Source organism: Buteo buteo, chromosome 19 (assembly GCF_964188355.1).
Source record: "Buteo buteo chromosome 19, bButBut1.hap1.1, whole genome shotgun sequence".
NCBI lineage: Eukaryota > Metazoa > Chordata > Aves > Accipitriformes > Accipitridae > Buteo > Buteo buteo.
The window spans coordinates 26,673,189-26,701,089 of NC_134189.1; the positions used below are offsets into that span (position 1 = coordinate 26,673,189).

The following is a 27,901-nucleotide window of genomic DNA, read 5'->3' on the forward strand; positions in this document are numbered from 1 at the left end:
AATAAATATTTCCAGGGACAACCATTAAATTAAAAAAAAAAAAAAAAAGGGACATCTTTGTGTGTTACTCATGAGTGTAAATGTTAGGAAGTAGCAAAAAAACAGGCAACGTAGTTAAGGTAAACTGAAAAGTCTTCAATAAAACAGGTTAGTTTAAATAAAGTCTTTCATAAGCACCTTTTTTATATGATTAGAGTCAATAGTCTTTTGATTGGAATGGGCTGGCCTCCCTCCTTAGGTCTGCAAGTGGAAATCTGTGAAAGGTCAGAAATGAAGCTGGAAGAAGCAATAAGAGCTTAGGATGAGGTAAAAGACAAGAACAAAAAGAGCTCTTGTCTGATGCTAGAGCCTGTCAGAGATGAGGAAGACAGTGGCTCAGAGAGCAAAATAGAAGATATTTTAATTTAGAACACGTTTTCAACCCAAATAACCTGAAAAGCAGGATCTAGAGTAAATTTTTTTACTGGTATTACCCAGATGGGGATCTCCAACCCACTCTGCTGTTCTGTGGCAGGTTTATTTGTTTTTAAACACAGGTTACATAAATAAAGCACAATGCTTCCAACTTGTCAGAAGCAGAACAAGAAACTGAATTTTCAAACCCAAAAATTCATCTCATGAAAGAACCTCTCCTTCATCTAAAGGCAAACAAGTCCACTTGCATTTTGAAACACCCTTTTTTCTTTTGAATACAGAAGGACAGTTATGATTAGGATACAGGCCAATCCAAGATGGAAGATTTAAAGAGGACAGAAAAAGTTAGTGACATTCAACTTTCTCTTCAGACCCTAAGGTCTATAATGAACCGCATCTCCTCAGTCTCACTCTGTTTACCTTTTCCCCTGTGCTAAAAGCCTAAGAGCTAACAGCTGAAAATCTGGTATCTTTCAGCATTTCTCCGTTGAATTTACTTGGAACCATGCAAAGTTATAGTAGCTGAAAAATTAAAATACCAATTCAAATACTTGCAAGAGGTACAGCAAATTTGCTCTTAACTGTCCATAATCATCTTCATACCTGTTACTAACAAGGGTGGAGGTTTTTTTGTTGCTTTTATTCATGAAATATCCTGAAGGAAAAAATACTATTTTTAGTATAAATGTAAAAGATTCAAGTCTGTCTCAGATGTAATTAGACAAGATAACAGTTCTCCCAAACTGTGCACTGAAAAATGAATTCAAACCTAAAAAGTTAAAGCAATGCAAACATGTCAGTTGAATTTCAGCTAGCAATCTCATAAGTGACGAAGATCCTGATATTTCTATGCACATTACAGAACTGTTTAGGATCTCAAAGGATGCAATTTTAAGGTAATGACAGGTTTACAAAGGAATTTATTTTAGGATAAGAGCAGACCCATTTCCTCTTTCAGTATGCTTCCATACGCTACAAATAAAAAGATTTATCAAAGGATTTCGGCTCTCAAAGGTAATAAAGAGCTCTTTTAACATCTAACATGGCAGTTCAGCTTCTCCTGATGGATTGCATACTTTAGGGAAATGATTTTTTTTTTTTTTTGGTCCAGAAAAAAAATCCTATCATTTTTACCACAAAACTTACATTTTTCTTTGGAAAATTTTGTATGTGTAATTTCGAGGCAGAACTTAGTAAAATACAGAAAATCAGTGTATCAACTCTGTTTTCAGTAGAAAACATAATGACATCCTAACTGTAGAGCTTGGGTGTCTCCAAAACAGATAAAGATCAAACAAAAACGTGCATCTACAAACACTTCACTAAGAAATCTAAGCTGTTCTTATATAAAAGGAATCTGGATGAAAATTCTTCCAATCAGGTTTATCAAAGGAGAAATCTGAGTAACACAGCCTGAAATCACAAAACCAGGCACTAGAAACAAGAACACAAAGAGAAGCTTCTGGACCTGACTCTTTGAAGGAACCGTGGCTGAAGAGCTATGCCAAGCTTTTCCTTGCAGCTTTCTACATCACCTTGGCAAACTGCAGCACCACTGAGTGATCCTATTCGAATTTTGGCAACTCGCTCAACAGTCAGCTCAAGAGTTGCCTAAATACTTGCTTTTAATTAATCTTCCTTGAAAAGAGACAAAATATATTCACTCTGGATCACAAAGTGACAATACAGGCAATTTTAGGATGTTTCAATTTTAAGCAAGTAGGCTTTCAAATCTTAGTAAGAGCATTGCTCTGGTTTACAAGCATCACAAAATGGATTTGTGCCAGACAGGACTGGGTGCACAGAGGGAGGAGAGAAACAGTTGAATCTCTTCAGAGGAATGTTATGCAATGGAGTCAGGCACCTACATGCTACTAAGGACTTGGTTTGTGGTGTCTAGAAGTAGCAGAATATGCTGTGAAGCAGATGAAAGAAGAGACAGATATAAACTGCAAACTCCTTCTGCTTCCCTGCACGAGACATGCTGAGAATGCAGCAGATGAGGAACGTTAGAGGCAGGAAAGAAGCAGGGCAGCATTCACTTCATGTAGCACAAGAGCACCTGGAATAGCTCTAGGTCAAAATGATAAACCAAGTAGAAGCTGTGCTCCAAAAGCTGATGCAGCAAACTTTGTCCCAGCAGGCCAAGTCCCCCCTCTGCCCAAGTGCTACTTACTTTTTCATATACCTGAATACTGTATGCTATGGATCAGTGGTGAAAGCTCATATTAAGAGGTGTCATTACATCTAGTTAGTCTTTAAAAACCAAGTAAGCAAAGTTTTATCCTCTGGTGAGGAGTTTATAGTACAGCCATAAAACGTCAGCCTGTATGAAGAGGTGTAAGAAGTTCCACATTGCTCAAAACGCAGTAAAGGCTCCCATGGTATTTTGCTTTCATTTCATTCAAGATCGTAAATTACAACTCTAGCCTTTGAAGGCCTCAAACTTTATCCTCTTTTACTAACAGCTAAAATGAAGGATTAATCCTAGAAAGAAATTCTAAAAGTCGCTGCACAGCTGTGCTTTCCAGCAAAGGAAAAGTGACTTGGGATCAAAACTCCTTACTAGGTTTTCTCAGGGCTGATCTTCTGCTTAGGAAAGGTAACTTTCCCTGCCCTTCCCACCACATCCAGCAGTGCCCCTCACCAGAATCAGACTGTGGAAGCACAACTCTGCTACTCGGTGCACTCTCAAGAGACACACAGTCAGGTCTCCAACTATAGGAATAGTGATGAATGTAAAAACCTTGCATATAAAGCTACAAAGTGAATAACTCAGAGGGTACTTAACACCCATTGCTCCTCCACCCAGCTTGTTAACATTTTGCTGTCATCTGTCCCTACATGATTTCATCCTTTTAAGATATATTTATATGTAGATGATGTTCTACAGTACACAATTATGAGAACATGTAACATTTTCACAATTTTTTTTTAATGATACTTGTTAAAAAGTGAGCTTTTTTTTGATAAATTCATTTTAAAAAAATCCATTTCATGTGTTCAGTATAAGAAAGCTCACATTACTCTAGACAGGAAAGGCATTTGATTTCCAGATGCACTTATCAGAAACTTACAAGGAGCTAGTGACTGGATGCCAGAAAATAATAGCTCGCCCACTGAACACACCAGCAAGATTACTATGCAGTTCATGAAGAGATGGATAAGTCTGCTTAACAACTGTTTATCTTCAATATAAAGTTACTTCCCTCTAATAGCAATCTATCTTGGAAAGTCTCCGCTCTTAAACCCTAGGAGAAAAAAGTCCCAAATATGAAGCACAATGGCATTTATATTAAAATCTCCCCAGCATTTCAGTAATCTGCATCATTAATTCTCTCAATTATACACATTTTCATTACAGCTTGCTAGCCTTGTCTCTGTGCTTAGAATAAGTTCTCCAGTCAGATTTAATAAGCATATAGAATTGATGGGGTACTTATTTCAGTCTACTGACTAGACTGCAGTTGAAGCAAAAGCTCCAAGATCTGATACAATGACCAAACATAGTCTTAATTCAGATTTCTATCACAGTTAGCTCTCTGAATTAACATTTGTAAAGCAGTAATATTTGTTATTTTAGGAAACAGAATATAACCACAGTTCAGCTTATTTAGAATCCAGTTCATGAAAGTATATTTATGAGTTTTCTCACTTCTAAACCAAGCACTTAAATACAACCTAGAAACTCATGAGGCCAGTTAGACTTAGGTACCAAGTGAAAGCAATGCTGGCATAAATACATTAAACCCCCCCACCTTTTCTTATGAGTCATGTTCAATAATTAGAATTCTTTTGTAAAGGATACAAGGATTGTTGTCATCAATGCTGCAGTTGTCCAGGATCAAGGGGATGCCATCTAACTCATAAACCTAAATATAAACAAAAGTTTAATTTAACAGATGTCTCAACAGTACTAGTGATGTTTCATGCAAGAAATAAATAAAAACATAACAGGGATGTTTGTTTCACCAAAAATATTGAACATGTTAACACACTTGCAGAGTAAATCTGGTATTAACAGCAGTAAGTTTCACAAAATAGTAACACAAGCAGACATTAATTTCACATTCTTCCTTCATTTAGCATGTGTTTGACTGAGGTATTTTCTATGTTGTGCTTTTCGCGCTGAGCCAGAAAAGCTATTCTTATTGACAGCTCATGCTTGCTTCCAGAAGGAAAAACCATGAAAAACTACTGAGTGAAAAAAAAAGAAAAAAAAAAGTTGAAAAATACATATACACATGCACACAAGTTAGCATGGAGCCACGTGTCTTCAGTACCTACGCAACCTTCAAAAGCAGTGTTACCTCTATGTACCTAAGCACAAATTCTTTATATCAAGTATGAGCCACTGACTTTTTAACTGATAAGGTGTTCATTATGTTATTAGCAAAGCAGCAAAGATGAGATCTGTCATTTTTTATTTTCTCTATATACATACACATGTGAATTCATAAATTACACTAACACATTTGTGTGTGGATGAGATAATAACATATAATCCTAATAGATTCATACATACACATCCACACTACCACGAACTCAGGACAAGCTGTTTTGTTAACAATAAATATGTCGCATAATTGCCTTAAGAAAAGTATATCCCATAAGAAGTTTACCTAGACTTCTAAGGTACACTGTAACACCGTACATCATCCTGCATATTTATAGCTTTAGAAAGTGTTACTTATTTAAATGAAAACCTGTTCTAAATTATCTGCAAGATTTCAACCTTGGAAATACCTTCTTAAGACATATAAGCATTGTTTTAAAAATTACAAAAGTAGTTTTAAAAAGACTTGAAAGCATGAGGATTACTTTTTTATATTCTCATACCCATATATTACTTATATTCTTTAAGCCACCTGGACACAGTCCTGGGCAACCTGATCTGCAGTTAAGCAGGGGGTTGGACAAGAGGTTCCTCCAGAAGTGCCTTCCAACCTCAACCATTCCGTGATTCTGATAGCCAAACTGTACTTGTTCAAATCTTAAATTCTTCAATTCCTTAAAATTTAATTTCAAACTGGCAGGCAAAGGAATTTAGACAGAACACCAATTTAGGTCATGGCTTGATGATGGGATTCTCTCTTCCACCTTTTTTTCCCCAAATAAGATGTGTTTTTATAAGATGCGTTTTTATATACCACGTGAAACAACAAATGACAAAGTTTACACTGCAGGATTGATGAGCTTTCTGAAATGCAAGTTCTATGGTAAAAGAGGAAAGTTGGGTAGGCGGAGATTTAAATGCGAAATGCAAAACAGACTACCGATGAGTAAAGCTGAATTCAGAGACAAATCTGAGCACACCCCTCTTACAAGTTCCTTTTCAGATAATTTAACTGCAGAGTCTCAAGCTATAACATGAGAAAGTAACAGTAACAGAGACAGATATATAAACAGGCAAGGCTTGCATGTAAGAAAAACAAAGAGCATTGCTAGCTCTTAAGACCTAACTGGCACATCTGTGCTAACATGCATAACTATACCTACATGAAATACAGTTTATAACGCAAGTTTTAAAATATCCATTCTTTCCATAAAATTTTTGTGTTTTCTCCAAAGGTCATGCATTATGTATGATGTCATACTTCAAAGCTTGAACAAACAGTGACCTTTCAGTAATACAGTACTTGCATGTGCTTGGGAAACATTTCTTCTTTGATTTTCACACTGTAGGCAAACTCTGATATGCCTCCAATGTCACCTTTTATTTTCCATCAGTGAAATGCTGAACTGTACAAATTAATCTAGATTAAGTGCTGTCAACTGAAATAAACCATGCAATCTGTTCCAGTTTGATTCAAATGAGACCTTTGGTTAACAGAGTAAGTAAGTATTTGGGGAAAGTAAAATCTTAATTAAAATCCACACATGCTTCAAAAAGTTTCTGTGGGAAAATAATGAGATTCCTTTAAAGTGGGAACAGAAGCAGCAAACCACAGCCTTAGTGATACCTTAATGTAAAAAACCAGTTGCTACCACTGCCTTACACACCCACTGAGAGTCTCTTGAACACTGTACAATTAAACTGTACATTGACCGAGTTAGGCATAGCTTTTGTCACCATGACACCAGCTCTAGTATGTCACCTGTGACTTACTACACAGTGAAACGAAGCAAGGAAAAGAAACCTTACAATGTACCCGCCCAAGACAAATCTATATACTTCTTAGAGTGATTCATGAGGCGAGGAGCTCTGATACCTGAGCAACCACTACTAGAGAAGTTCCAGTCCATGCCAGCTGTTCCTGAACCACCGGTGATCCGCTGAAACAGCGTTTTATGGTAACCTGAAATTCATGCCAGTGTACTGTAATGATCTGGGTTGCAATGGGAGCCCGTTCAGCAACTGCTCTGCATGTAGCAGAGCCATTTCTGCAATGAGAGTGCCACAGATAGTCAAAGGAAGGAATCACTGTCCCCCACCAGACTGTCCCACTTGCGTGCTGGGAGTCTCTCAAATCTTCTCGCTCTCGTCTGCCTGTAATCTCCCACACCAGCAGATTTTGTAAATATCGAGAAACCACTATCCTAAGTCTCAACCTCTCACACAGATTTATTGGAACTATACTGCCCAATACAAAGAGGTTAGAGAATTTTTGCAACTAATTATTGGCCTCAGAGTTTTCCCTTTGAAGAGAAATGTCTGTGCAATGCACAGTGCAGAGTAAGGCAGTGGACCTTTTGAAGGGATGGTCTGCAGGGCTTGGGAAAGGAGTCAATACTGCACAAACCTCAAATCTCACTTTAAATAAAGTGAAAAAATATCCTGTGAAGAAAACATGTAGTGGCTGATGTGAAACTGGCTGTAATCCATCCAGATTTTGGAAGAAATTATAGACAGAAACTAAGGAATAGGACAGCTCTGGTGTCTGTCCTATAAACATAATTGCTTACATCGGCCTGTGTTAGAAAAGATGACTAAAGCTATTCTCCATTTACATTATTGACAACATAGCTGGCCAATAACATAGAACTGCACTGGACTGTAACAAAACCACAAGGTTATTTTATTCTGAAGAACTATAATACTTTATTCTGAACTACACTGAAACTACTAGTAGGCTGAAATCTCAACCACATTTTAAGTTAATTACAAAGGTTAATTAAGACACAGTTAAAATTAAAAAAAAATAAAATAAAATACAGCTTTGCATTAGTGATCTCTAGTGCTTCAGTCAAGCCAGTACCAAAAATTTTGCCCTAATGTTATTATGTCATTTTCCGAAATTGTTTTCTAAAAAGCAGAAAAACAGAACATCCAGCATTCAAAGGCAGGTATCCTGCCAGTTCAAAAAAGATACCTTTCACAACACAGCTTTATATTGCTGTCCCACTTGTTTTCTGTACTTGCCTTTGAAACATAATGAAGATCGGTATCATGCCAGTGAGAAATTTAAATATATTGCACTTAAAAGAAAATGCCTTCCCTGGTGACAAAGTGACTGCTAGTTTTTTTCCTCTTTCTCTGTACCTGGAATTTAATAATCAATTGCAATTACCGAAAGCAGACATGAAAGGGAAGCCCACTTAGGCAGAGGTGCTATATAAATATTAAACAAAAGCTTATGAAAGTGACCAGCCCAGACCATACATGCCCATTGCTCTCACAGCCAAGGAACAACAGAGTGTTTTATTCGGATGGTTTGGGACATGTCAGCCCTGAGAAAAAAGCTATGCTTTTTCTCTTGATAACTAGTGAAAATATTCAGACCAAAATTAAAGCTTTTATATTATCTTACCACATTTGTTGACCAATATATTAAATAAGGTCACTAGCATAATTAAGGGTATCTGCCTGAACAGAATTACTTCTGATAATCCTTCAGTATTTTCTTATGAAGTTCACAGAAGTAATTATCATTATCACCATCATTCACAGCAGAGCCCAGAAAAAGTATAAATTAACTGTAGACTATTTCTTGAATCTTTCCCTCTAGCAGCAATGGAGCCAAGCTCAGGGGTAAGAATGCAAATTCTCCGAGCATGACAGTGCTTGTTGCTGAATTTACGTGCATCTAGTAAAATGCAACTACAATCTCCAGGTCCAGCAACTATACAGACAGGAAACAGAAAACCTCCAGCAAAAATAATCTCTTCACAGAATCATTAATACTTCAGGCATTAGAAACATTACCTAGTCAACTAAAAGAATACTATTATGCGAAAAGAGCATTTATGCCTTTAGATAGCAACTGCTTGAACATAAATTATCCTTCCACCAGAATGCAACCAATTCTCAGCCTTCAGTTGATGCAGAAGGCAGAATGAAAAATATGTTTGTTTCAACCACAGAAATACTTCTATTTCTTAGAAGTTCCATTTGGTCTAACTATAGATAAGCAAAAGGAAACGCGTTCTCACAAACAGAAGTAGACTACTAACAGTTTGAGTGATCCATGCTAACACTCACTTTTTTATATGTTACTGGTAAGTACACTGACAAATAGAAAGACAAATTTCTAGTTTAAAAAGTGGTCGGGGGCGGGAAACCCATACTCTAGAAATAAGTCAAAAAATGGGAACAAGCAAGAACCATTTATATGGAAAAACTCCAGATATGACATTCATTACAGATCACCAGTTTCCTACCAGAGAAAAAGTCTTGTCTCCAACAACGTTTAGCTCCAGAGTATTAAGTTTCAATTCAGATCATGGAAAAGAAAAAGGGTTTCTGAGAGCAAAAAAACTGGCAAACTTCACATTTTTATGGACTTGGCTCCTTCACTTCACTCTTTGCAATGCTCTTAGTTCTGTCATGCAGCTAAAAGTGTTGAAAAAGATGCAAGTAGCAGCACATGGTTCACAGGTACAGGTGTGCTGATCGGTTGTCAAATGTCAGCCCTAGTTTGCAGTGGATCAGGGATTAAGCTGCCACTATCCAGCTTCCCCCCTCAGGACCACTACTTTGGGTTTCTCATTTACCTTTTTGCTGATTGTCATGAGGCGAAAAGTAGGAGTATAACAGTGTTTCTCATACCCATATTTCTCTGACAAATTTGATTTAAACCGGGTAATGGATATAAAAGCCGGAGGAGGGCAAGTAAGGGAGAAGGGGAAGAACAACACAGCTGGGATGGCACAACCACAGAGAACCTGAGGAACGTATTAAGGTCGCAGAAAACAAACCTATTGACTATATTTTCTGTTTTCTCTTAGTGCCCTAGTTTACTGAAATGATAACATTTCAACATACTTCTCTAGAGCTGAATCACCAAGATATGAACATCCACCCAACAGGAAACAACAGCATCCTAAGCTGTATCAACAGGAGCATAGCCAGCAGATCAGGGGAAGCAATTACTCTCCTTGCTACTCATTAGACAGCAACCTACTCAAGGGGCTGAAGCTATGCCATGCAATGAGGTTGAAGGAACTAGGGTTTTCCAGCCTAGAGAGGAGAAGCTTTCAGGAGAAGCTGATGGCAGCCTTCCCGTACCTACAAAGAAGTTACTAAGAAGACAGAGCTGTTCTCCTGACTCAGGTTCACAGTAGTTTAAATAGAGACAATACGGTCATAAAAATGGAACTGAGAAGGTTGTGACTGGATACAAAGAAAATGTTTTTACTATGAGGATATGGAGCAGGTAGCCCACAGACACTGTGGGGTCTCCATCTTGGAGGTGTTCAAGACTTGTCTAGAAAAGCCCTGAGCAACCTGCTCTGAACGCAGCTTTGAGCAGGAGGTTGGACTACAGACCTCCTGAAACCCATTCCAGCCTGAATGACTGCGCGACTCTAAGACTCTTCCACCTCTCTCCAACAAAAATGAAAGAGCTAAGACCATGGAAAGGAGCGTAAGTCCATTCTTTTCCTCATATTAGTTCAAGACCAGATTCCTTCCACCCTAATATGCCCTTTTCTTGGTTATAAAGCTGGAAAAACTTGTCACAAACAATTTATCAGGGTATGTAACGAATAGAAACAGTTCTAGAAAAAAATATGATTCTTGCCCATTGGTGGAATAATCTTGCATATTCACTGACTTCACATGACAGAAAAATCTTAAAATAATTTGCATTTTGGATGCCAGACCGTTCATATAAATTTGTTCCTATAAACTCACATTAACTTTGAATTAAAAAGGATTCCTCAACTGTACAAAGACAACTTCATGTTTTCTAGAGTAAAAGGTAAGAATTTTGCACAAACCAATATACTGAAGAACTATCTGGGCTGACTGGGAAAAATATAAAGGAATATCTAATAACCACAATTCATGGAAAAAAAAAAAAAGAGTGCATAAGTAACATGGTTAACCTATGGCAGAAGGTTGCTAGTGAACACAGAACCTTTAATCAGCTTCAAGGAAAAAACTATGTTCTATTATCTACATCCAGGAGGATGAGAAGTAATGGGCCTAACGAACAGAATGCTCACATTACACATTCATAAAATATTTTTACCAGTAATGGTCAGTCAAGCACTACAATACACTGAAACATGAATCTCAGACTCCTGGAGCAGTCTCCAATATTGCAAGTCTCCATGAATGACCTGACAATCTTAACCATGAGTCCTCTAACCAGATCTGCTCTGGACAGGTGAATGGTTATGGCCCTTTGAATCCCTTCTGTCTCTAAGTCTCCATGACTTTCTCAGATAGAAAATCATAGTAGAATAAATCATGCAAAAGAAAAGTGATCCAATGGTGATTTGTTGCCAGTCTTTGGTCATCATTAAAGATATGTTTATTCTTATTCTTCTGAATGTACCACATGAGGACTACATAACAACTATGTAACGAGAAATATATCCTTCCGGTCCTGCCACCAAACAGGCTGACCAATAGGAGTCAATTTTCCTCCAAGGCCTGCTCAACAAGATAGGTAATTAGTAATTAGACATCTGGGCAGAATCCAGCATTCAATTTGAGTAACAGAGCAGCTTAATAAGAGTAGGAATATATCAACTACTTAGGTTCACAAGTTGGCTCCTCTGCAGCTACAATGGTACTGAAAAATGTTATTTTTTTCATTTGTGAATCTCAGTTTGTGGGTGGTTTTTTTTTGTTGTTGTTTTTTTTTTTTTCCCCAAGCAGCAGAAGTGAGAGGAGATATGCAGGAGATTCTACTTCAAAGGACAAAAGAACACTTTAATCCCTTAGTGCTAGTGGATTCCTAGGTCTACTGCAGACTACAGGCACTTTGGCTTAGAACAGAGGCAGCTGTGGCTTGTGGCAATCAAGTCTATTATTGGAGTTCACCACATCCTGCAGATCTACTGAAATACTTGTGGACAGAGGCTCCTTTCTCCAGGACATCACAGCAGACTTGCTTAGCTAGTTTGAAAGCTCCTTGCACCAACATGAATGACTTTGATCACTGAGAGAGATCTTTATGTCCACCTCAGTCAAGGTAGCATCCCCAGAATACTCTTCCACCTACTACACTGTTTAGGTAAGCATGTATTTAACATTTTAATGTTTGAAATCCAGAAATCACGGCAGCAAAACTTGTTCTTCCTGCTACATTAATTTAACATATATTCTCCCTCTTTCAGCATTATTCCCTGGAGAGACATGAGGTTTATTTCCACTCTCCCAAAAGAGGTGACCCTTGCCTCTTCCTGGGAGATAAAAAACCAATTAAAAAATGTATCTTAGAATCTAAAAGTGGGATTCCTTTGTGATGTCCCAAAACTCTCCAAAGAGAACTGGTTTAGAAGATGACAGTTTTGGCCTTGCTGAGGGGGAAGGCAAGAGAACACGAAGGTACCAAGCACACAGTCGGGACTGAGCCAAAACAAGCAGAAGCTAGAGTGTCCAGCTACTAGGAGAGGGTAACAAGCCATCTCAGTTGCTTAATAATTTTTTCCACTAGTCTTTCCAAGAGCAAAACACAGGAGTTTCCAGCCATTGAGATGATAATATAAACACTTGAGAATTCAGAATAGGTTCCTGCAAGATACAGTAACACAACTGGTTCACTTGTTCTTTAAACAATTCAGCTTTCATCACTCACTTATTTACAGTTCCTGAAACAGAAGCCACTTTTCAGTAACAAACAGGTGCTGCTACGAGGAGCAGGTTCTTAGCTCCTTTTAGGTTTAGATCTGCTACTTAACATGGATAAAATAAAGTAAGGTCCAACACAAGACGGATTTCACTTGAAACACACAATATTTGCTAGCGTGGCCTTTGCCTGTCCTGGCAGCAGCAGTAAAAGAAAACAATGGTGCTAAGCATCATCCAGCATTAAAGCCCTGTGCGTTGTATCAGTTGAATATGTACAAATTTGCATCAGCAACGTCTATGTTTCTCTACTACAACGTTCTCTACTTGTAGTCACTCACTATCTTATTCTCAGTCCACTAAACCCAGTAATCAGACGGTCTTAGTTTGCTGATTTCAAATCATTGCTATAAAAGAGGTTCTCTTAATTTTGTTCTTTCATCAGAACAAAAAAAGTTAAAGGAAATTAAGTGTAAGAATTAGCTATGTGACTAGAACTGGGCTGAGGACACGACTCATACAAGATCATAAAAATTTCAAAATTGTATTTTGTTCCAAAGCAAAGTGAAAACTGAAGACTTCAAATTACTCCAAAGTTCTGAAAAAATACAGAGATAAAGGTTGGGTAAGTCACATGATTAATTTCAGCTGTTTTAATCACCACTGCAAAAGGAAGTTCCTAGTCATTCTGGCAAGCTGCCACTGTTTTGGTGGCTACAGTACTTTTGTCTTCCATGTCAAGATTAAAGCATTTTAGGCATCTCTCAATTAAAATGAGGGACTTCTTGTTGGTTGAGGTTTTTTGGGGGTGTGTGTTTTGGTTTGGTTTTTTTTTCCTTTTCAGTTTCACATTTATTTTATTATGTTGGAATGGCTTTTCTTCTGGAACCAAATTTCAGGCATACCATAAAATACGCCAATTTTTAAAATCACTGACATTGACAGAAAAACAGATTACCACAGAATGTTTCTGTTGTAGATTTCCTCATTACCTTTCTACACACAATCACACAGTCTTCTAGCCAAAAATCAGCACAACAGTCTTGTGACTTTCTATTAACCTCTTCACTCTATTACTCATGCCACCTTTGGTACTTAATTCATTTCTCCCCCCAACAGCCTGCACACCTGCTTTGCTGCTACCTTCTCTCAACATTCCAACTGCTCCTTGAAACCTAGTTCAGCTGAAACATCCCTGAAAACCACCAGCTGCTTACAACTTGGAGTGAGTGGGAATAGAAAAGGAGGAAAAGCAATTCAGATTCATACCCTCTTTTGATGAATACACACCCTCACTGAGGCCACATGTGTCATCGCTCTCCCACATTACCATTGTATTCCAAAATTGCTTCCACTCCCAACACCAAGGATTGCAACTCTTCCTTGGAAACTTCCAAATTCGGCAAGCAAAAATAAATGCCAATCAGATGTCCTGTGCCCCAGTGACAACTTTTGTTTTGTCCAGCATTACTTAGCATTCTCCTTTTATTTCACTTTGAACGAAGGGTTTAAAAAAATTCAATATCAGACATCTAAATTCACCTGTGGAAAAGACAGCAACACACAATACTCAAGTGATGAAAATAATGTATGAGAAAAGATCTAGGATGGTTTCAAAACTTACAATGATTTGTGCTGGCGATTGCTGCACTTCACGGTAAAATTCTGCAGCTAAATACAACAGCATGCCACATGGAATTGCAGCACTTGGAGTGCACTGACAGACTCAAGACTGAAAACAAAGTACCACAACCACCCAAGTGGTGGCAGCTTCCCATAATTCCCCGGAGTTTCCTATTGCAATTATGAAGTGACTTTAGTAGTGATAAATTTTTTTAAGGAACCGTAAAGAATAAGTTATTGAGTATATTTATATCACCTCAAACTTCACAGCCAAGGGCGGGGTGGAAGAAAAGAAAAAAAGGAGAAAGCTAGTAGGCTAGAAGATTGGAAACAGCACATAGACATTATTAATGGCATTCACTATTCTCTGTTTCCACATTCCCTTGTATGCAGAGCTTTTATGCAAGATTTTAGTGACGGGTCAAAGAACAAACCATTAATTTTCTAGTATGTGTGTAAAGGACGTGCACTCTATTACATGTTAAGTATAAAACTATCCTTGACGATAACTAAATTTTTCACTAGGTTAAAGCATAGTAAAATAAAGCAAGTGTTTCAGGAAAGGATTGTAAAATGCCCTTCTAGAACTCTGCAGAAATTATAAATGGTAGACTGCAGGACCCTGCTGACTACTTAAAGCCAGAAGACCGTTTAATGGTGTTTGCTGCTTCTGTTTTAAATCAGGCCAGTCAGGGAAGCCCTCAGAAGTCTGCAGCCAGCCATACAACTCCATCGCTTAATACCGCAGCAAATAATACTTCTCACTGAGCAATGCCAATTTCACGCTCCATTTTATATGAAATGTTACATCTTCCAAGAAACGTATGAAAAACAGAACTACAGTCCTTTTGAAAGAAAAAACAACCCCCAGATCTTGCAATTAACATAATTGCTTTGTTTCAGGACTAACAGATGTGGTCTCAATTTAGTGCAGAGCAATACATACAGCCTACTGGGGATGGTTTCAAAGGAGGCTAATGCAGGTGCAAATCAAGTCTCGAGTTGGGAGGAAAGAAGCTTTAGACATGTTCTGCTGAGACTGATTAATTTCTTCTTCCCAATAACTTTTTCCTTTATTATACCTTTGAGTCACAGTATTCTTCATCCGAAATAGAACAGGTGGCACGTCATTTCAAATACAAAGCAAAGCAAGTATGCTTTCTTTAATTTTTCAAAATTAATTTGCTTCCTTTTCATTTTATAATCCTGTACAAAATATCAATCCTGGTCTAAGTACTTCCCTGTAAAACCTCCAAGTAATTTTATAACCAAATTCAGTACAATTTTTATTTATTCAATGCTCAGTACACAAACAAATCCCAACAACTTTCACTGGAATATTCAGGAAAGGTTAAGAGAAGGTTGAAGTGTTCAGCTTAACTTTGTAGCGAGGACTGGGTCCTGTTCTAAACATGATCAAACATCAAGATCCTTTCAATCCTCTTTCACAAGCTCTGTGTACTTAGCTATCAGTTTCTGCCTATATTACCTAGGAGAACAACGATTAAAACCTACCACATTTACTTCGTATGTAGCAACAACAGACTGACTGACAGGTGCTGGGGTTCACTTATTTAAGTTTCTTATGCCTCTTTTTGGTATCATGCTTTTGTAGAAAGAATCTACTGCAAAGTAAAACAAATTGTTTCTAAGCAGTGTCAAAAATAAGACAGTACCATAAATTGATTATAAAATGAACAGAATAACTTTTGGTTCAGTTTAGCATTGTTTACAAGTCAGATCAAATTTATTTCTTCATGACTGAAATAATGCCACAAACTACTTCAGCAACATTTTTACTGAGACAACTGTAGTCGCATATTTTATGAATAAACACCCCTCCTGGTTAAGAACTTCCCCTGAAGAAGACACTTTCTTGAAAACAGAGTATCCCAGGCAGACTAAATGATTTCTCACATGCTGAAACCAAACATTAAAAGACAGAAGACTTTCAGTGACATATTTAAAAGATTTCATAGTATTAATGCAACGGAAGCTGGGCATGAGAGAAACGCTTTACAATGGAAAAAAGTGCTCAATACATTAAGATAGTCTTTATTCAAGTTAAGAATCAGTAACGTGATGTATCCATTCTTCTCACTCTATGGCACCCTGTGAAAAACGATGACTATTTCAACAAATGTTATTTTATAAATTTGATTTTTTTAAAATCAAAACTGATTTCTCATCAGATGCGTCTTACATAAACTAGTCATGTAATGAGAAGTAGAGATGTACTAATGAATGCGTTTTGAACTGCCAACCTATTATGGAATAGCTAGCAGCACTGTATGCTAATATGAAACTTGGAAAATCTCAATGCCTGGGAACATTAAACCACAGAGAAAGCTGGTTTGTAAAGAGAAAAATATTAACCTAAGGTTTGTAAACCAGTATAGTTGCATTGAAGTGTTATTCTTTATCAGCTTAACTAAATAAGTAGGGAAAATCCCTCTGCACGCATATTATTCAAACATTTAATGTTCCTCACACTGCAGAACAAAAAGAGTTTAACTTTGGTTTGGGGTCTTTTTTACAGCTTTTATACAAACAGAACCAAATCCTCAATAATTCCAGGATTTTGCTAGTAATGGTGTTTCATTTTTAACTGAAAAAGAAATCCGAATGCTGATCTTTTAATGTAATGAGTGTTCATCATTCTTGATACTTGCAATCTCTTTTGCTAATAAAACTGCAGTTAAAAATAACTGCTAGAGAGTTTTCCCGCTGACAATCATTACGAAGTGTGATTCTGGCAGCATAAAGTTTTCATAACTTTTCCATTATAGTTTTGGAAAGTCCCAAATTGCCAAACCACAAATGGATTCAGAAAGTAAGCCAAATTATACTCTAGGTTACACTAGTGTAATGCCCCTTCCAGCAGTTATCTACAAACATACCAATATGTAAGAGCAGAATAAACCCTTGCACCTTACACTACACCCCCATGACAGCTGAGGAAATCAGTTATCAAATGACATGGTCCACTTGCTTCATAACCCAGCTCAACTGCATTCTGAAATGCCACTGCCGACTCCAAATACCTATCCCCCAGAGCACCCTTTGACAAACAGATAAATGCAATACTTAACAAACCTCTCCTGCAGGTTGAGAGCTATCTGTGTTTTGAAAACTATTTTCAAGAAAAACAAACTGCTGAAAAGGTTAGGAGCTAGAGAATGCCATGAGGTTAATACAGGAGCAGGGCATAACAGCTTCAAAACCATGTGCTGCAATTCAAGAGATCTGCAAATGAACTAGCAATGAGTTGCCCAAGGTTTACCTAAACAGAACATCTTGAGGTGAGGTCTCCATGGCCCAAGCCAATGGGACCCAAAGTCTAATTCCTCTTACTGTGGTCAAAACAAGTACAAGAATCATTACAGGAGATGCAGAACGTACGGTGCAAGGGAGGAAAAGAATCATCAGCCTCATCTTAGGTGAACAATACACTAGCGAAGTCTGAAGGCTGCAACAAACTTGGAACATTCCAACTCATTTCAGCAGAGCTTCTAATTGCATTAGTAAGAAATGCAGAGCCAGGATGCCAGGCTTCAGCACTGGCTTGCGGTTGCTGTTTCTTGCTGTCCTTTTCAGATGGTCCCTGAGGGACTGTTCACTCATGACAACTTGCACTCCTCTGGACAACATTCAGGAATGGTTGGGTATATAGTGTAGGCTATGGGCTCTTCCCAAGAAGAGGTATGGGAAAGGCAGTTCTGTGATTTGATTTTGGTGGGGGAAGACTAAGTTGGAGGAAGAGAAGCCCATAAAGAAGAATGCTGCCATGTGGATGTGAGCCGTGCCAAACTGTGCAACTTGCCCTCAAGGCTAGAAGTGGTCCCTAACACATTTTACTTGCTGTACCCACTACGGACTAGCCCAGTCCTCATGTGACATTGACTATGTTTCTTTGCTGACAATCCAGTCTTAACAGAAAGTTGAGCAATTATTCTCTACATTTACCTGAAATTCTAAGAATACACATTTTCTTTTAATGATTCACCAAGCATAACCTTTGCACAGGATCAGATTCTCTTATTAAGATAAATTTAGCCACCTTGTTGAGATTAAGATCAACTATACATTTAGAAAACACAAGAATCCTGATGTTGTGATTTATATGTCTATAAAAGCCATATATTTAGTATGCATGATATACAATAACTCAGGTATGCATGCTGTAGCACTAAATTTCATGCTGAAAGCTTGCTAATGCCTCAGGCTATTGAGCGAGATGATACATGAAGCTGTTCATAAGGAGATTGCAAACTAGCTTCTTAATTTACCTCTAAATTACAACTACCAGAGGTTTTTTTGAGTATTTGTGTCTCTAAATGTCTTGCCGTCTGGTAATAACAGCTGCAGGTACTATGAAAGTAAAATTCCCAGCTCCTAGCTGAACTCACATATCCATGAGGAACAGAATTCTAAGTCTTTAAATTTGTAAAGGTGTTGTTTAAATTGTTTTAAAAATTCCATAATAAATGCATCCTTTCATATGGCCAATTTACATGAAACTATTATTGTGCAAAACAAGGTGTGTGTATATATATCCTCAGGCACTAAGCCAATTGTTTATTAAATTTTAAATGTTCTGTTTAGCTTTATTTATATTGTTATTTCCTTTCTTGCAACAGATCATTAATTTGATTACAGGTCTGTACCTATAAAGTCAAGACTGCAGGTTCTAACTGAACACTAGAAGAGTTCTTGTTTCAAGATACTGTTTCATTACTCTACATTAAGTATACATATATACACCATGTTATTAAAACTTCATTAAAGGAAACCCACACATGCACAGCAACTCTTCCTAGCAAGTCCATTAAGGAAAAAAAGATCTCATATGAACAGAGCTGGAGGGTACATTTCAGTAGCTGAAATTTGTACCAAAATAAATGTAATCATAAAATTAGAAACATTTTTTTAAAATTCTTCAGATCTACAAGTCACTATGGTTTGTTTTGGTTTTTTTAAAGAACAAAGAAAACCTCTATAGGAGTTTATTAATAAACACTGTTTTCTTTGAAGTTGATTTTCAAAGGGACAGGTCGACACTTTTATAGGGAAGCCTGCAGGAGCAAGTTGACAGTAATGGTGGGTCAGAAGGTGAGAGGAGAAAAAGCATTGAATCAGAACCTCAATCAGCTGCCACCAGTTGATCTATTGTAGGGGCATTAAAAGTTACTTTTAAAATTAAGAGAGCATTTTTAAGCTGTTTTTTCCTCAGCAGCTACAAATTCTAAAAGCACCTTCAAAAAAATGCATTAAATGATGAGGTGCTCACAAAACTCTATGACTCAAGAGCTGGAATGAAAAGGCGACACTCCCAACCACCAAATACTCCAACTGGATTGCAAGTTCCAGAAGAACTGGCAGTAGTGAATGCCCTCTCAAATTGCATCAGCTTCTCATGACCGGAGCTGTGAGGAACTGGCAGAGCTGAAACAACTAAATAGACCTGGTTGGAAAAAATCAAGGTAGTGATGTCTAAGTTCAAGGTAACGTCAGATGCAAGTTCAAGGGAACGTAGCAGTTTATTATTAATTTTCACTGAACTGTTTCCATTTTTGTTGCAGGCAAAACACTGCGTTTTTTTAAATTTTTTTTTTCCTACAATATGAACAATTGCCTGTAATAACACCCTTCAATATTTCCAAAGCCAAATGCACAACATTAACTTTGCTGGACTAAAGGGTGAAAGGATTTTTAGAAAAGTTGGAAATTGCCCTACAGAAAATTGCCAGCCCTGAACAGCTCCATGGGTAACACCTCTCCTTTTCTAAAAAGACAGCTAAAAATCGATTTGGAGGTAAATGTTGCTGTTTACTCTTACTAAAACTCAATAGAAATGTCACCAACTTCAATATGAATTCACTGAACTCCCTAATTGTGCTCTAGAACAGTAATTTCTAGACCAAAATCTAAATTCTTCTTATTCTGTCATAGGTAAGATTAATGTAAACCAAAGCAGACTGTGATGCCAAAACACACACACAAAAAAGCAAGCAACTCAATACTTATTTTAGTTTATGAAGAATGCAAAAACTTATTTTTCGCAAGATGAAGCTAATCCTCATAAGTCCAGTTTCAATGTTTCACTTGAAATATCAGTCAGATTATAACTTAAAAATATTAAAGCAACCTGAAATATTGCACATACCACCTCAAAATTATTAGACTGAAATGAAGCACACTGGATATTCTTACTTTAGAGGCAGTCAACTATCTAAAATTTTTTGTTACTCTTAAAAGCAGCAAAATTATATTTTTTAAGTTAGACAAGCAGAATGAATCTCAAACTCAAATTAAAATACTGCAACAGTCCATTCATACTGCGAATACCCCTTACACTGGGTGTTCTGTTCCTCAGGAAACAGTCATCAGGGGAATATGATTTCCATGGTTTGTATCATATCTAAATTGCACAGTGGGATACACACATTGTTCGAGACTCGCACTTTTTTGGCACTTGTAGTTTTCAAACTGCTAGCTTACAAAGTAAGATTTTTTCACCCTCTGTAAATTCATGTAATTTATGTTCGTATGAAAATTTTCATGTTTTGAAGTACCACTGTTGTTTTTCTCTTTTCTTTCTCAGTTCATTAAGATTGCTCCATAGCTCATTTTTTAACAAAGTTCATTGAGAGATGCCAAAAGACAATATCTTGCCACGAATGAGAAAAAGATCTAACAAGGTACATAGAACTTATTCTATTATTATTTTTTTTAAAATTAAACAATACAACTTTTTTCCCAGGAATGGAACAAAAGTTATGATTCTTACTCAAGAGATTAATTAGTCTCATATTTGAAAATCTCTTTCATAGTACATATGAGTAATACAATCTAAACACTGCTTGTGGGAAGACTAGTAAATCAAAGACGTACAATGCAATTAGTTTCAATGAAAAATAACACCCCTCTTCTGCATTTTTTCCAAAGAAGCCCCCCCACAGTAGTATATGGAGACAACTGATCAGTTTGTGTGTGTGTGTATACATATGTATGTATGTATATAGAATCATAAAATAGCTTGGGTTGGAAGGGACCTTTAAAGATCATCTAGTTCCAACCCCCCTGCCATGGGCAGGGACACCTTTCACCAGACCAGGTTGCTCAAACCCCATCCAGCCTGGGCTAGAACACTGCCAGGGATGGGGCATCCACAACCTCTCTGGGCAACTTGTTCTTGTCTCATCACCCTCACGGTAAATAAATTTCTTCCTTACATCCAATGTAAACCCACCATCTTTCAGTTTAAAACCATCACCCCTTATCCTTTCACTACAGGCCCTCGTAAAAAGTCTCTCTCCATCTTTTTTGTAAGTCCCCTTTAAGCATCGAAAGGCCACAAGAAGGTCTCCTCAGAGCCTCTCTCAGCCTGTCCTCACAGGAAAAGTGTTCTAGGCCTCCAACCATTTTTGTGGCCCTCCTCTGGACCTGCTCAAACAGGTCCATGTCCTTCTTGTGCTGGTGGCCCCACAGCTGGATGCAATACTCCAGCTGGGGTCTCATGAGAGCAGAGCAGAGAAGAATCATCACCTCCATCGACCTGCTCGCCATGCCCCTTTTTTAGGTATATATTATATATTTATATTCATGAATATATTTATATACACACAGAGGCACCTGTATATATAAAATATACACAAACACACATGCATATATATAAAAAGATTATACAGACTACAGATAATAAACGAGAAAATAGCTGATTTCTATTGATTATCAATTTCCCTATTCCCTATAATTATAGAAAATATTCAATTTCATAAATGAGAACAATGAACAATAAGACAAGAATACCATCTTGAAAGAAAGGCTATTTTTGCAATTTCAGAAACAATTTGTTACGAGTGTGTGGATTAGTACTCAAAGTACATGCAAAACAAACTGTACCTCCTCAGATCACTAAACCTTTATACCTACAGGACATTTATGATAACCCACCAGAATGATTACATATTAGTTATTATATTGAACTTCAATCTTGCTTTATCTTGCAAAGAATGACTTTGGTCAAATCCATCCCTTATTTGTGTACCAAAACTGCCAAGAGCTTCTATACCTATTTTAGCCATTTGAAACCTGCACACAGACATTTGTTTTCTCTCAGTCCTTAATCAGTGGCAAAGTGCATTTCAGGATTTCAGACTGTGAGGATGCATTTAAAAATTTATTAAGTCAAGTCTTGGAGATGAGGATTGTTGGGGCATACGATGTTTGTATTATCGCTTTCCTTTTCCAAGAAGATACAACCCCACTAGAGTCCAGAGGAGCCTGTATCAGTGTCTGGAAGGTGGATAAACAGATGTGCAATGCTGCTGTCTGTTCAGTTACTCTCTCTCAAGCTAAACCCATGGGGATCCTCCACCTGAATATACACTGCTTATTAGCAAGCACTTAATCTTACCCTACTGAGTGATAACCTGACAAGCAAGAAGAAAAATCAGACTGGAGGCACAGGTTTCTTCTTTCCTCAAAGAAGAGCTTCGTGTCAGGATATGTGTTGCAAGCAACCAGTCCTGTGGCATTTTGGAGGGAGGATGGAAGGAATCTTGCTAGCAGACTCTAATCAACTAAAGCTTGATACATACAATCAAGCCATCATCTTGGCTTTTGCAAATTTAGCTCATTCTGCATTTCACAAACAGCAGAGGATTAATTCAAAATCTTGGTGCTCTGACTTTCAGCACAGAGATCACTTGACGTAGTTGACTTTGATGTTGCTCCCACTGCTACAGCATCTAAATATAGGCAATGCTCCATTCAAGGAACTTAAACTAAAACCCAATTGTTTTTCCAGTGTCTTTACTAGATCTTTGGTCAATGTCCCTTTGAAATCCTTCCAGCAAACTACTTCTGCTGTAACAATCTGAACATGTCTGTTTGACTGCAGTTATGATGTATGAACTTGGAGACATGCAGTTCTAAACATTTAAATGCTCACTAATGGGGCAATTTTTATCTTTGCCACTTCTTTATGTAAATACTGAGCTTTTTTGAGTAAAGAATAGAAATTTTTCAAAAAGCACAGCTGATGTGAATCACCAAAATAAAGATATCAATAGACTGTAAAAGGAATATTAACTCTGTTCTCCCTCAAAGCACAGACAGAAGATCCTCACTATTTATGAAGTCCTTTAACAATGTGAGAACTGAGACATTTTTCTAAAATCTCCTTAAAGATTACAAGAAGTTCTCTTTTCACCTGTTCTACCACTGCACAGATAAAAGAAGGCATGAAAACTAGTTAGGTTTCTTCCAATCACTGGCTGTTGATAGCAAGTAGCTTATCTAATCTACAGTTTATAAAAGGATGCAAAAGTGATCGCCACTTGTTTTTGTATTATTGCAGCCCTCTAATAATATCAGCGCTCTTCAAAGAGCCCTGCATTTCAAGTAGAAAAGATAACGGAATGGAATCCTGCCAATAAAAGCTAAACAGGCAGAACCTTTGCCTACATGGACATGTGTATCATCATTCCTCCCCCCTGCCCCACTCTGCTTCTGCAGCCTTTAAAAATTAGACTATTCAAGTACTTTGGCTCCCTTTGGGCACCGGCATCACCAAACTTCACTTAAGCATTCCCATGCTGAACAGCAAGGAGCAGAATACTGCAGGTCTACAATTTAGAACAAACAGCATCACCCAATGGCAGAAATTCAAAACTGCAGATGACAGTCACTGCACTTTCCTTTCTTTTCCCAAAGATACAAAATCAGGAGAAAGAGCAAAAAATCCCTAAAAAACCCAAATGCTTGGTCTCTATCTGAAGACTAGGTGCTCTGATATGGCCTCACATGCTTCAATGGTTTTAGCAAACAATTTTCAGGGCTGGTAACAGAAATTATACTGGCTCAAAGCATGCAGGCAATGAGAACTGAAGGCTCACTGCTGCTTTTTTGATAAGGCAAAGCCAGGCTGAAGCCTGCAAGACATTACACCTCTACTGAACCTGATGACTGGCTGCCACAGGAGTGGAGGTAGTTGAGTAACTGAGCCCCACTGCGAAACAGAATGAAACAGAAACTGGACACCAGACTTCTGTAAGCACCTTTGTAAGCTTCTGTCTAGCTCAATGCTTCTCTGATTTGGTGGGAAAGTTAGTATCAGGACTCAGTGGCGTGTGTTCAGCACCCTGCTTGCTGATCACTGGTAAGGGATCTTCCACCGCCTCGTTCCACAAGCCTTCACACAAAGCTTCCTTCGTGTCCTCCTCACCCTGAATGTAGCACAGAGTACCACTAAAGCCAAGAGTTGCTGCAGTAAATTAATCACAAAATGTAGCGTATCACATATGTCATGTTCCATTATTTCCTCAATGAAACTATTTTACTGGTGCTTCCAAAATGTGAACTGAACTGACAAATTACAAGTAGTGATGGCCAAATCTCAACACCCAACAAAACAGAAAAATCTTCTTTTTTTTTTTTGTTCATACCTATGTTTATAAACTTTAGGATTGTCATAAAAATACAAGCTGAGAAACTTTAATATCTTACAGTAGCCAAAACTTAGTAGCTACCCAGGAAACAGGTGAAAAGACAATTGATTCCTGTGCCTCACAGGATAATTAAAACAGCAAACACAACCTCTTGTAAGTGGAAAGGAAGAGAAAATTTTATGTATCCAAAAGGGATCATGTTCAACACTCACAGCATTATAACATCAGCCCACTGTGAAGTCTGGTGCAGCTTAAAAAAAAACACACACCCCCCCCCCAAGAAATTGTATGTGGGATGGCAGTTAAAGAAAAGATAGGGAAACTCAAAGTTCATGCTGACATTAGAACAATGAAAAACAACATAGAAAACTAATGAAATTTCTTGTTATAGTAATGGAAAATGTATGTCACTTGCATCTGACACCAGTAAAAGTGGAAAGAATTTGGATTAACAGCTCAGATCTGAGCTGGAGAAAAGTATTCAGAAAGGTAGACATTCCTCCACATACGGTGGTCTTGCTCTCAGCAATCAATAACACTGGCAAAAAGCAGGAAACACAGATAACCCCCTTCCTGCAATACAGGGTACGGTATGTCTTCTGAGACTTTCTTTTTTAATATTAAATTAGCCACATCAGAAGGTGGTTATTTTAGTAACGGTTTTCCTAACACTGAGTACCCCAAACAAATTCAGTTCTTCCGCACCCAGTAAACTAGCAAGAAACATTTTCTGTTGATATGGTGCTCTTCACTTAACTGAGAATGATATTTTGAACAACAACAACAAAAATCTCTGAATACCTCAGAATATTTTGCAAGCTACTAGAACTTCAACATCCCATGTCTTACTAAAGCATCTGAATCCAAGCTGAAGAAAGGAAAAAAAGTTGTCATGACTCCCAGACTCCTTTTTCTAGAAGCTAGCCCACATCACCTCCCATCTTTATAGGCCTCAAAATATACACCCGGTAAAAGCAATGATGACGATGATCAAGATCGCTGACGAAAGCAAAGGCATTTTCTAATTTCAGTGGACTTCAAGCCAGGGCATTTGCCCAACAGATGCTGAAGCTGTTCTTGAAGAGAGAAAACTCCCACAAAGCCCAGGAGAACACTCCTCTGTTTTACAAAGGAGGTAACACACCAAGGACCATCTGTAATATCTACAGCACAGCAATGCCCCCTCATATGGTTCATGCTGGTGTTTACAGAAATTACTCCAAGCAGCGAGGACTGCCACACAATACACCTTTCACGTAAGTACTACATCAGGCCATTCAGCAAACCGACAGGTCTAAAAAGGCTGCAACAGGTGAAACACTCTCTGGTGAACACCAAGTTTAATTCACGTCTGCCACGTGTATAACTACTATTCAGCCCATCAGACCAGGAAAGGAGTTGCAGGAACCTTTGAGAATTCTTCCACATAAAGGTCAATACCTTATTTTCAGATTTCAGACTGGCTTAAAATGAGTATTTTTACAAGAGCTGCTCATCTCAGACACATGAAATATCAATGCTATAGATGGAGTTTCAATACTTACTCTTAAGTGTTTACTGTGAGTTTGAAAAAGGTCTGGAAATGGCTGTTTGGCAACGGCGTGCTGAGCTTTCCTTTAAAAAGGGCTAAAGTCCTATGCTGTGCTGCAATGGTAATAGGGTTCAACACCAAATAGGGTTCAAAAAACTGTTCAGAGTCAAGAAGAGGCCAACAAGCCTATAAGCTGGTACTGACTGTTTGGAAATGTATGCAGAGCCAGATTGTTTTAATTTTGAACGTTAGAAGACATCTAGTGTTCTTACTCTTTTCTATCTTCTCTCTCCACTATAAATCAAATAAATTAATTTAATTTCTAGAGCTATCCAACATCTTAATTTAAAACACTATTAACTTCACAAGACTAATCCTCCTCCCACAATCTTTCTTTTACTCCAAAATGCCCAAGTCCTGTTCTTGCTTTTGGCAAATGTATGTTGCACAAAATCTTTCTGCAAACATTTTCACATTGGCCTCTGCCAATGTAGTTTACATTTATGTACATTCAAGGTTTGGTCAAAGTTTCAGCCTGTGATTCATGAGAACATAATAATATACCGATTGATCTTTATACTCCTTTATCTGTTAGATGGTAATTATGGTATTCCTCCATGTGAAGCAGGCCAATAATATACTAGAAGGGAAGTATAGTACCGTGCGTATGTTACCCTTCACCTAATCATTGAGGATATCCAGACAATCAATATGTAAAGATGTCTCTATGTAGTATGCAATTTAAATATCAAATGGAAACAGTTTAAAATACAACCTAAAGAAAAACAAAAAAATTAGTTTATTGCACTACTAAAATTGCCTTTAATATGAAACTTTGACTGTATCTAAGTGCATCTACATTCCTTGCAAGAGGAAACTTTCTACGCATTATATGATCAAGGCTTCAAGTGAAATCGGTGAAACTGGACAAGTCACAAGAAATGACTGGATCAACTGTATCAATTGCCAAAAATTGGTGGGGTGTAAGGGGGAATAGGAGCAAGATAAGAGGGAACATCAACTTGTTGCCTATAAAGGAGCATATGGTTTTTTATTATTCTCTAACTGCAAATGAATCACATTGTTCTAAAAATCATTCAGTGCCTTACAAACTATACTGCATTAGGCATACATCTCTGACCTCTGGGCAAAAAACCCTCCACACCAACCCTTTATTACTCACATTGTCCCACCACTTAGACATCTCATGATTTTTTTTTGTTTAACAGTCTCTAGCACTTTGATGAAAATCTTGGCACTTCGTTAAGTATTCATGACTGCAACAAAACTGAAGACTAACATAAAATCCATATGGGACCAAGACTAGAGACAAGTTACCTTATATGTCGCAACAGATACTTTCAAAGACACTCTTGAACCACAGACACTTTTCTGCTTTGGGTATCTCTATACTAGCTAGGTATAGATCTCATTTCCACAGCAAAACCTAGGCTTTTAAAGCACTTCTGTGAGAAAGTCCATTTTAAGCTTTCCTGCTGACTTTTACAGGGCTAGACCTAGACAAAAGTTACCAATTAAAGGGCTCAGTCCTGCAACACCCTGAATGTTTTGTCCTTATCTAGCAAAGCATTAAAACATACAGATAGCTACAACATTAGAATAGCCCCATCCAACAGTGGAACCATGCAGAACTTTACAGTTAGGTGTGCAGGAGCTCACCACTTCAGAGCATCCCTATCCAAAAGGCTCCTCCTTTTTTGCTCAACCCTAAACCAAGAATCTCTTCCATTTTAGGCTTATGCTTAACATTAGGAAAATACAATAATCACAATTATGTAGGTTTCTAATGAAGTACTCAAAGTGGTTTATTCCTCTCCTCCCTCTCGCAACAGCATACACAGATAAATGTGGGACGCTCTTCACTGCAAGTAACTCCAAATCCTGCCATGCCAGGAA

At 37.7% G+C, this 27,901-nt stretch overlaps 1 protein-coding gene across 2 annotated transcripts in view; it reads right to left on the reverse strand.

Annotated features, from left to right (window-relative positions):
• ATXN10 (ataxin 10) overlaps positions 1-27,901 on the reverse strand; it is a 107,367-nt gene that overhangs the window by 15,769 nt on the left and 63,697 nt on the right. For both annotated transcript variants that reach the window (XM_075051806.1, XM_075051805.1), the window contains one exon: positions 4,223-4,286. In XM_075051806.1, the coding sequence (XP_074907907.1) occupies positions 4,223-4,286 (64 nt within the window). The remainder of the gene's footprint in view (positions 1-4,222; positions 4,287-27,901) is intronic.